The sequence below is a fragment of the Rhopalosiphum padi genome, chromosome 2 (assembly GCF_020882245.1).
Source record: "Rhopalosiphum padi isolate XX-2018 chromosome 2, ASM2088224v1, whole genome shotgun sequence".
Taxonomy (NCBI): Eukaryota; Metazoa; Arthropoda; class Insecta; order Hemiptera; family Aphididae; genus Rhopalosiphum; species Rhopalosiphum padi.
The window spans coordinates 82051432-82063262 of record NC_083598.1 but is presented as its reverse complement, the minus strand read 5'-3'; the positions used below and the strand labels follow the sequence as shown (position 1 = coordinate 82063262).

The 11831-nt window shown below is 31.0% G+C and overlaps 1 protein-coding gene across 1 annotated transcript; it reads right to left on the bottom strand.

Moving 5' to 3' along the window:
* Positions 1-539: 539 nt before the first annotated feature.
* Positions 540-11150, bottom strand: LOC132922052 (uncharacterized). The gene is made up of 3 exons (XM_060985357.1): positions 10555-11150; positions 1933-2174; positions 540-1261 (listed from the first exon to the last, which is right to left on the bottom strand). Exons 1-3 carry the CDS (start codon positions 10653-10655, stop codon positions 912-914), a joined length of 693 nt encoding a protein of 230 aa, XP_060841340.1. The 5' UTR covers positions 10656-11150; the 3' UTR covers positions 540-911.
* Between the last annotated feature and the right edge of the window lie 681 nt (positions 11151-11831).

The following is an 11831-nucleotide window of genomic DNA, read 5'->3' as shown; positions in this document are numbered from 1 at the left end:
TCTTTAAAGCTATTAAGTATAAAGCGGACGTCAAACCCACACGATGTAATTGTCTCACGTAGTCTTAAAAGCGAACAAAATGACAAATTTGCGTTCTGCAGCTTAACACATTTTTGAGCAAGTTATGAATACCTACTACGTATGTAAAATATTATAATTTAATAATTTTCGTGACTCGCTTAAAAATTAAAATATCACAAAAAACCAACGAGAGAACACAGCTCGTGTGTTCTTACTTATTACCTCTGATAATCATTCCTATATAAAAGTTTACACCACAAATTTGGATGTGCTAAGCACAAATAAGTGTATTCATGTCGTACGTTTGTAAGACAGAACAACTCGTGTAGGCGTGGCGTCTTGTTGTTGCAGCATCGGCCCGTGAATTTAGAATTTTATGGCACTATTATCGGCGGTCGCATGTCATGGGTTGTGACGTTTTCGTTTCGTTAAGACGATACGACAACGTCGCGTTTTTTCTCACTCTTCTTTTCATTACTTACGGATGAGGCACTTAATAATAATAATAATATATCATATAATACGACACAAATACATTTTTTTATTTATCTTAGTGATAATTGTTATTACTTATTATATACATATCAAGCAACGTGTCCTGTCTTAAAATTATTATTACGATATAATATAGTTTTAAATTTGGTACAAACGTATTTACACATGCTAAACATTTACGTGAATATATATATATATATATATATATATATATAAATATATATTTATAAATAATCGGGTATTACAGACATGGGTATGTATTATAATATAAATTATTGAAATAATAATATGAGTATGATAAAATAATAATAATAATATGTTCTTTGAGGTACAAAGAATTGCGTTTCGAACATCGACGCAGTTCCAGAGTTCTGCGACGCATCAAAATGCGGACTTCAGTCTTTATTTTTGGTTTTCAATAAATGCGATTTGGTTTTTGCAAAAAAATGATCCATCAACGTTTTTTGGTGTTCCAACATCCTTCTCGTGTGTTTTTCCATCAGCACGTTTTGCATCTCCCGATCTCTCCGCCAGTCTTCTCTTAGGACGTTGATGCTGTTTTCCAACGCGTGCAACTTTTGCAATACGTGCTGTTCCGTTGTGCCGTCCGTCTGCGTTTGTGCGTCACACGACTGAATGATGTCGACTTGCGGTTCGGTCACTCTGTAGAAGTCTGTGTCCATTTTCATATCATCTAAGTATTCAGTCTTAATACCTTCTCCAATGTCGAGCCGCGGAGGAGAATCTACGACAAAACGTACAGCATATCGTGAATTCTTTATTATAAGTATATATTTAATATCTATAAATTATGCATCATTCATATGAAAGTTAATATTTAATCTGTGTGACTCCATTTAGGTGTGATATGTGATGTGATTCAACTCTTTTCAGGAGACCTCTTAAATATTAAATTATGATTTAAATTTTTCTAATAAAAAATGTATTATATATAGGTACGTAATTCAAAGATTGTACAAAAATGTAAAATATTAAAATATTTGAAAATAAAAAGAAATGAACCAACACACGCCAGTATAATGATAATATTAAAATTGTAGGTCTAATTATTTGTACAATATTATTTTATTATACAGTTTAAACATGTTTTACTTGCAAATACCATCTTATACCAAAATATATTTTAATATTTTGGGAATAACAGAGTAATTGATTTCAGAGAAACTGATAAATTATTTCGTATTTTTTGTTAAAAACCTAGCCGTAAAATTTATCGTTAGAGAACAATACATTCTTTTAACACGCATTATATTTATGTTTATATGAAGATAAGAGGACGGCCTGAGGTTGCTGTCGTGGGGAGTGAAATTTAAATCATGAAATTATTTTACAAGGTGTCGAAAAATTAAATAGTATTGCCAATACTAACATATTTCATAATTTATTACGACTTACTCGAAACAACTTCACAAAGGTAAGTCATAGCATTGCTTGGTTTGCAGCTCAAAACTTCGTGAAGCAGATGAAAGTACGACATCCTTGAACTCGCAGCTCCGTTTTTATCAATTCTCACCAATTCTAATTTGTAATCTTGTTTCAAGTGTTTCCATTTGGTCCTTAGTTGCGTCGCATCTCTATTAAAACCTGCAGCTGCCATTGGTTCAACTAGACTGGAATAAAGATCTGAATTTCTTTTCCTAAACAACAAATAAAATACTAGTTTTGAGATGTTTGTAGATTTAAAACCATAAATATATCAAGTACTACAAATCAATAGGTAGTACCTATACGGCTATACCTACAGATATACAGCTAGTTAACGCAATTTTTAAACATCTTTATTTCACTTGATTTGAAAAAAAATTATTTAGGGACTAAATATTTCAGTACATTTACCATGCATTTAATTTTTAACTTATGTTATCGGTGCTTGTTTTACTTATATAGGTATGTTAGCATTGCTTGCATTATAGATATAAGTAATTTAAAAAAACTATTTATGATTAACTAATTATATGTATTTATTATCAGTCATTTTGTTTGATGTATATAACGCAAAAAAAAAATATAATCATTTAATAAAATATTATTCGCATTTTCATTAATTAAATTGCAATTTAATGCTTAAAATAGTTTATTCGATTGGCAAATGTAGGTGCATTATATATAAATGATAAAAATAATAATATGATGTAATACACACACTATTATATGCGTATTATATTTGGACGTTACTAGACCTGTTCAATTATTGAATATTAGCATATCTGCATACGCAACATATCTGGAATCATTAAAATACATTTGATACCGTCGTAATATTGTTGGTCATTACTAAATTTATTTGAACACATATTATTATAAAACATTTTCTTTATGTTCTATCAAACCATCTGCAGCTTAAAAATGCAAAAATGAATGGAATTTTTTATTTTAGTAGGCATATTTTTGTTACATTTCTAAATTAGAAGGTTCAACCAGTTTAAAAAAAAATTGATTGTGACATTCCATTTAATTATAACAATTTCATTTATACGATTTAAAAAATTCAAAAAAAAAAAATGTAATACTCTAAAATTTAAATTAACTTAAAATTAATAAAAAAAAACTGGATTCTCTATTTTTTATGCTAGCCTACTCGTAATCTCATGCTAAATTATGTTTTTGAGCTCAAATTTAAATATCTACTGTCAAACAACTTTTAAACATACAACCGTTTTAATAGCCTCAAACATCGGCTTTCCCTTACCTATAGCGATAACACTTTCACTTTATGAAGTCGTATAAGAGTATAATTATTGATTATTGCAATATTGCTTTCACGCGTAAATATTAAAACTGTTGTCTTGTAAAATCGGAAATGGGTGTTTTTTTTTATTATAAATCAGATTAAAAAGTATCATTTAATTTCCAAATCATTTGTATATTTAAATCAATTGTGTAAAAAGTAGTAATTTGATCAAGTATTTCGAGTATTTATAGTAATACTAAAAATAAAGCCGACGATATTCAATAAAACGATATTCGGGCAGGCATATATATTATATTATATATAAATAATCTAGTATACGTAATATATGAATAAAATGAAATAACTAATATACCAAATTTTTCATGTATCCATTAATTTCTACAAATTAAAGACGATCGATAATTAAAGGAAAAAATTTAATTTGTGTTTTTGATAATTAATTATTAAAACAATACAAAATAAATGTACCTCTTATCATTGATTACCTATAAATACTATAGTATTATTATATTATTATCTACATAATATGTAAACCTATGAGTTTGTACATCATACCTACATTTATTTTATTTTATAAGATTATTGGTATGAAGATAGCTTACAAAATTTGATTTAAAACGTGTTTATAACCAGAAATAAGCACATTGTAGTCTACTAACAGATATACGGCAATATATATATTCTTCCCGGTTTGTAGAAAAATGTAGTCTTGTCCGGTCTGAGAACAAGCAAAACGAAAAAAAAATATGCCGGTCTTGCTCGAACGAGCGCTCAGATTATAACTGTATATCCGGTCCGGACTCGAAAATAACAAACCATGCAAAACTCACGAGTAATGGAAAGCGCTTACAGTGGCTGAAACAGTAGAAAATAAGCACAAGACCTATACAGCTTATAAAATAATACTAGACATTTTATTTTGATTTTTTTGTACAGTCACATTTTGTCAGGAAAATTATAAATAAAATATAAAATCTACAATATTATCCATCGATCACGAATTTGATTTTTCTAAACTATTTGAACAACAATTTGTTATAATTTCGTAATAATACTCTTGCAAATAGCTAGAAGTTTAAAACATTTATTATAAGAGTATAAGACACATCATAAATAATGAGATAATAATAAATATTAAATAATATGTACATTAAAATAATAATAATATAGGTACTAAAAATTGAATCAGTGTAATAGCGAATAATATGAAAATTGTTTATGTGTTCCAGTTAATTTATAGAATACTAGTTATTAGTTTAAATTATTTCTACTACTATATAATGTTTAGTAATATCTCAAATATGAGGAAATAAAAAGTTAATCTATTTACTTTTGTTATGTATATGTATGAAGCTTAGCAAAAAATATATCTGTATGTGACAATTATTATCAACACAAAAATCTTGATCACATATATTAATAATATCTAGTATATTGGCTAATTTTATATTAAATACAATAATAATATAGTGTCTAGAAAGTTTTCAACCAATCTGTAATCGCAGCGATAGGTACGTTGGTAAGCTGAGGTCAAATTTTAAAGATAGGTAACAGTAAATTAGTTACCTATCAATAGTATGAGTTTATTAAATATTTTATTATAAATTGAATATATTCATTAAGTTAATCATGAATTGATACATGCGTTATCATGATATAAATAATTCCCTCTATAAATTGAGCTTTTTTTTTTTTTTTTTAAAAAATTACTTATTATAATCTAACTTTATAGGCACATTAAACACTATGTTTTGGGGTTTTATTATTTTTTAGTTATTTAAACGTGTGTCTTGAGAGTAGGTCCAAAGGAATTAAGACTGTATTGATTTTGTACTTTTTATTTGGTTAGATATTCTCGGAAATTAAAAATAATTGGCACTTAAGGTATTCTTAAAATTATTAGTAGTTTTCTAAAGCATAAGACAAGATTACAGACGCTATGAAAAATATCAATGAGTAAATCGTACTACTACCCGAGCTTTAGAGTATTGATTTAATAATATGGATGATTATTGGTTTATATAATTTATAATATTATCATCTATACTACGTCATTTTACTGCATGAAATGAACAAAGCGAGACGAGTACCGATCGAATATGTCCGGTCAATGTATCCTATATAGTATTTTTACATTGTTTTTTTTACAAGTTGGTGTTTTAAAAAATACAATTTATGGGTATAATATCTACTATATTTAAGGTACTACATTAGTCTAATGCGTACGATATACATATATGTAATATTTACATAAACATATACTTTCCTAAGTTTTAATTTTAAATAGATTTATTAAATTATTAAGACTCCTAGTAATAATTTATTTTTCTAATGTACATATTTATGTAAAGTAAATAATACATAAACGTATAGTCTATAAATAACAGTAATAATAGATTTTTGTTCACGTGGGTAGATAGGCATAAGTAATACATATTAGGTACCTATTGTAATTGTTTTAATTAGACCGATCATATATTATAATTCATAATCTAAAAAAAAAAAATTAAATTTTTGAACTTTAAGTTTTATACAAAATATATTATATGTATTTGACATTTATTTCTCATAATATGAAATTTAATTAATATAATTACAATTAATTTATTGTTAAATAACAACAGTTATCTTTTACATATAACTCATTATGAATAATGAATGTATTCTATAACAGCAATATATTATTATATTAACTTAAGAAACAAATGGTGTTGAAATTGCACGTTCTTATCGTATCACAGTATAATAATATATTACATATTATACTGACTTTACAAGCCATAATATGATTATCTTTAAAGTATTTCCTCTTATTAAAAGTAAATAGAACACCATTGTAACATGGCAACCAAAATCACTTACTTTATACTGATATAAATATATTTAGTTAAATAATCTAACAGCCATATATAAATTGAGAAGTATATTACCTAATTGAAATCGATTTAATTGAGTACATAGTATATAAAATACGATATATTAAATATCTAAAAATATTATTATAGATGCTATATGTAAATATGTAACGATAATTATAAGGATAATTGGTTATAAATAATACTATAAGCTCTTTACTCATATACTCTGTATTTATGGTAGTATGCATCTTAATTCGGGAATTAAAAATAAAACACTATTTAAATATTTATAATTATTACTATACTTCTAGAGTAAGTATGTTAAATTTTCATTCGTAGCCTGTAGGTATACACAAATTAATTGATGGATTATAAAAATGAATTATACATTTTTTGAATTCGGTTAATACAATACAATTATACAAATCAAATACCTACGATAAAATAAAACGACATTTATGTTAATTGTTAAATGTAATAACCTAATGAAAATTGTGTCAACAACTATCAGTAAACCAATAGTATTTGTCGAGTTGGTAAATTAACAGATGTGTACTTTGCATACTTTTTATTTTTATTTGACTAACCGATGAATATATATACAATAATATTATATGTTTTGAAAGTTGTATCTGGATCATGAATACAACTGCAAATTGACGTGATTCAAACCTCATTAATTATTATATATCCTTAATCTGACAAACCTTAAAGACTTTGAATCATGATATAATAATCTTTTTATGTGTTGTATTCATATTATGTAGTTTATAATTTAAATTATTCTAATGCTAATATCATCTTTATTATAATATATATTTATATTCAATAACCGGAGCTTAAATTATCTAAATTATGAAATTTGATTTAAATATTTTGAAAAAATGGCTCCAGATTTAGGATTAAGCGTCTAACGTCTCTATTGTAATGCCCGAGTGTTGTTGAATTGTACGTATGAATTGAAATTTAAAAAATTTGAAAATAATAAACATGATATACCTTTTGTAAAACTTAAACCTAAAAAATTATAACTAAAAGTAAAAAAAAAGTTTATCGGTAGTCCATCAAATATAAAATACATAATATATAACCTATACCTACTAGGTCCAGTGAGAAAACACACCACAGTCCAACAAAAAGGTTAGGTTTCTGCGCATCGTCAAGCGAAATCCTGTCATAGTGAAACCGGTCTCGACGATAAAGGGTCACGTGTGGATGGATGTACACAATCGGCGTGTTCTCTCGATAAACATTGTACAATATATTCAATCACACACCTAACCATATTTAACTCCGTTACCCAAAACCCAAGAAAAAATAATCAATTTTAACTATCTGCAGGATGTAAATACTGATTAACTACAATATTTCGAAAATAATTATTATACTATTTTAATTGTATCATGTATAAGTCATGGTTTATCACAATATATATCCATGTGACATCTTCTGACAGCATTTGGTGCAAATGCCTGTACGGTCAGCTGATAAGGTACTCATGTGTGTTGTATCATATATTATTACATGATACAGTGCATTAGTGGTATCATAGTAACATATATTGAGCATACTGCGTTCAGATAATATAACCATTAGCTATATTACAGTGTATATTATATTATTATATCAACCAAATCATGAATTGATTTATCTGCTGATATTTTATGTACGAAAATTATCCATGTACCAACTCCTATAAAACGATGGATTCCATGGTAATAATATGTGGTCGTAATAATATAAATATTACCATGAAAATTACCAACGTTCGTTTAGGTGTTAGTTAATAATTGTCAAAATACTGAGCTTGTATCTGTTCTCAACACATATTCTTACCGTTTTGTCGCATACTTATAAAATACATTTTGTATTGATGTATTAGCATCGTAATGTATTTTATTGGTGGAAATTATATATCTTGGCATTTCGCAATCCATCATTGTGACAATTCAAGATTTCAGTGTTCGATTTTCTTACTATTTATATGCCAATATAATTGAAGTTTGATGAATTATTAAATAGCTTTAATACCATTAATGGCATTGTCATTATATGATGAGCTTGTCACTTTGTCAACCATTCAGCTAATTATAATTCTTAATTATTTTCTGCGATAACCTTATGACTTTTATGTTTTACTTAGACAATACTTTTATCCCAACCAAACTATTGTTTCTGAAGGTTCTCGTCCATCGAATAGACACAGAGCACTAATAACTTATCAGCGGCAAACATTTTGACTATTTTCAGTGCATTAATTTTTAATCCTAATGGTGTTTGTATAAAATGACAAGAAATGTATAGAATATTTAGATATGTAAGACAATTGTGTTGTATTAATTCTGATGTATAAATTATAATTCATAAAGGGGAACGTGAACAGTAAAATAGGCAAGTGACAATACGTAATGTAAATTATTATAAACTATTAATATATTAATTTATTTATTCAAATAATATATCAAGCGCTAAATATGTGTGATTTCAATCAAATCAATAATATGGTGTAAATGATAGCACGTTATGAGTTCAAAACTCGCCACAGCCATCTTTAGTTCAAGAACGAAAAAGGTTCTTATGACAACTGATAAGTATTTTAAGTTCTCGTTGTGTGTCCTAAATCTTAATTCATGTTCTGAATCGGTTATTAAATATTAATACTCGTTGTTGTGTCTATTAGTTATGTTAAATAAGTAGTAAAAAGAATGTAATATTTTAATTATTACAGTCGATTTTATAATAAAGTATGATAAAAACCACTATACAGCTATCAAAAACAGTATTATAAACTGACGATATTTTTTTTTCTTAATTTGTAATAAATTTAAGTCAAAGAATTGTTTATCCAATGTACTATATTGACGACATATTATTTAAAATGAATACTTCAGTTTTCAATCGTTTGTTAAGTATTTAGTAAAGATATTTAGCGCTGCATCGATTAGCAATCAATGTATTAATGGCGTTGTTTTCATGTCACTTTCCCACCGGTTTGTAATGTTTATACTTACTCGTTACTCGTGTGCTAAGCATTATATTAACACTGCACCTAATCGGAGTGACGTTGGTATAATTTTACACAATACCTAATAATAATATGATAATGTCATACGCCACTTATTCAAGTATTATATCAAGGAATTGAGGAGCGTATTATATTGGCAAGTGACAAGAGTACATGAATATTCACGTATTTACTATTTATAGTGCAGCACTGCAGCGTCGTACCTATATTATTATATTAATTGGTATAAATTACCACTATAATAGCATACGTGTGCTATTACAACTCGTATGTTTACTATATAATCTGTTACAATATACAATTAAATTCTAGAAAACTATTGATTATTCAACATTAAAATCCGACCGCGCTTATCTGTGGAAAACGTATCGCTCTGCAGTGCGGTTCTGTGATATCTACATGTAAAAAATATATTTACAAATCACTGTGGATATTAGACAATATAATTGAAATATTTACAAACGGTTTATTGAAAAAAAAAACCATAAACCGTAAACATAATATGAATGAAAACGATACTCTAATTATTATATTATCGACACGCGGGAATAACGTTCCCGACGACGTAATTATTTGATTTATTCGCAAAGTAGCAATACGGCATATTTATAACAAATTGAGAGCCGATCCATTTTTTTTGTTTTGTGGACAAAAATTTGATACTTATCCGACATCTGCACTGATTAAGGTACATGATTTTCTAAATATTGTCATTAGGATAATGATATTGTTCAAAATAACAATTTTAATAAATGAACTGTGTCTATTCTTAAGTGTCAATATTGCGCTATACCAGCAGTTGTGAAACTCTCGAAAAACGTTGATTTCGGTAGAACCGATTGCCGAAACTATGAAATTAACACTGGCCTTCTGGCATTATTATTTTCAAGTTTTCGCCCGTGTGTACGTAATAACAAAATGATGATTGATAAACATCGAAGGATAACGATCGCGTAGGAATGATAATAATATTTATAATATATACATGCGATATTGTTGCGAAGCGCACAACGTCGGTTTCGTCATCGCAGCGCCACCGGATCATAATGAATACCTACACCGACATCGCCTACCTACTGTAGTACGATCGTAAATTTCGTTTTTTTTTTTGTGCCATCTCTCGAAGTCCCGACTACCCCGTCGATAACCCCTCCGGTGAGCACCCCAATCCCGTCCGGCGGCAACCACCACCGACAGTACGTACCGTCGACACACCACCGTTACGTTCGAATTTCCGATTCGGTGCTCGGGACGCGTTTCGCGCTTGCGCGTGCGCCGCAACACCAACGGCGCCTACAAAAATATTTATAACAACAATAACAACAACAACAACAACAACAACAACAACATCAACACCAAAACCGAAAACAGTCATATCTATTACACGACGATATACGATTGTCGTGATATTATATTATCGGTAGGTACTATTACTACGTTACCTCTTGCTGTCCAACATGTTGGTCATGCCCATGTCGATGATGAGCCTGATGAAGTGTTCGGTCTCCCGGTCGGACCATATGTACCGTTTCTTGACTTCCATGACGACGAGACGACGGTCGGTGTCACACGGCGTCCGGTCACCCGCGATACGGGTACCGCGTTTGGCGGGCTTTTTCACCGGACCCGCGCGGTCACAAAACCCAGGCCCGGCCGACGGGCAAACGAGCGCACCGACAAACGCACGCGCGCTGAAGAACACAGTGGTACGTAACGCGACACGGCGGCGGTCGTCCTCGCACTGGTTCACGCGCGTGGGGCCCACGTCGACGGCGCGGCGCGGTATCGAGCTGGCCGGCTCCGTCCCGGCCCCGGTCGTGTGCACGCGGAACAGCTGCCGTCGCCGGCGCAACGGCCGTGCGCATGCGCGAGCTCTGGTCCCGCCGCGTACGTACCGTCTGCCGGCGAGCGCGCGGCGCCCGTGCGTGCGTGTGCCGCGGCGCGTGTTTGTGTTCGTTTGCGTTCGTTTGTGTGTGCGTGTGTGGGTACCGGACGGCCGCTCGTGTCGGCCCAGTTTCGGGACAGCCACCGCCGCCGGTCCCCCTCCCGCCCGTCCGACAGCCGGCCGTCGACGACCACTCGGTTTTTTTAATGCCTTGGGTCACACCGTCTCCCCCACCCGTCCACCGAGCGCCGCCGTTCCACTAGCTGCGCGAGTACTGAGCATCGCTCGGTATAGTGACAACGGCGGCGGTGGTAACCGGAATCGGGACCCCAACGGACCCGAACGGCGATGCGCGCGCACGCGTGTGCGAGAACGAATTCTTTCCCGACGCGATACCGCAGAGTTGTAGGTAGTGTAGTTGTTGTTGTTGATAAATATATTTTGTCGACCCGAATTCGAATCGACGATAATAATAATTGGTCTTTAATATTATATTATTATTATTATGTAATTATTGTTTTCCGCGTGTTGCCGCCGTGTATATTATAATAATATGATAAGTTTTGACACGACTCGGAGTAATAATAATATTGTAATGCCACATGTGTGACTGCCAAGTCCACGCGGTGTCGTTTGGTATTTTTATTAGTGTTCTGGTTGCGAGGGGAATTGGCGCGGATAGAGGTGGATAGGGGGAGAGGGGAGGTATACCTCACGTGTTACGACGATTATCTGCAACGACGTGTGTCCGTGTATACGAGCAATCTCAAAATCGTTATGACATTATCGATTATTATTATTTGTATAAAATGTCTGTCAAGCATTTTATTTTAG

What these genes read in the sequence shown, in the direction of transcription:
- LOC132922052 (XM_060985357.1), bottom strand. Translation starts at nt 10,655, where the DNA reads ATGGAAGTCAAGAAACGGTACATATGGTCCGACCGGGAGACCGAACAC. An exon ending in AACATGTTGGACAGCAAGAG is followed by an intron (nt 2,175 to 10,554) that starts GTAACGTAGTAA and finishes TTTGTTGTTTAG; the next exon opens with GAAAAGAAATTCAGATCTTT. An exon ending in CCTTTGTGAAGTTGTTTCGA is followed by an intron (nt 1,262 to 1,932) that starts GTAAGTCGTAAT and finishes GTTTTGTCGTAG; the next exon opens with ATTCTCCTCCGCGGCTCGAC.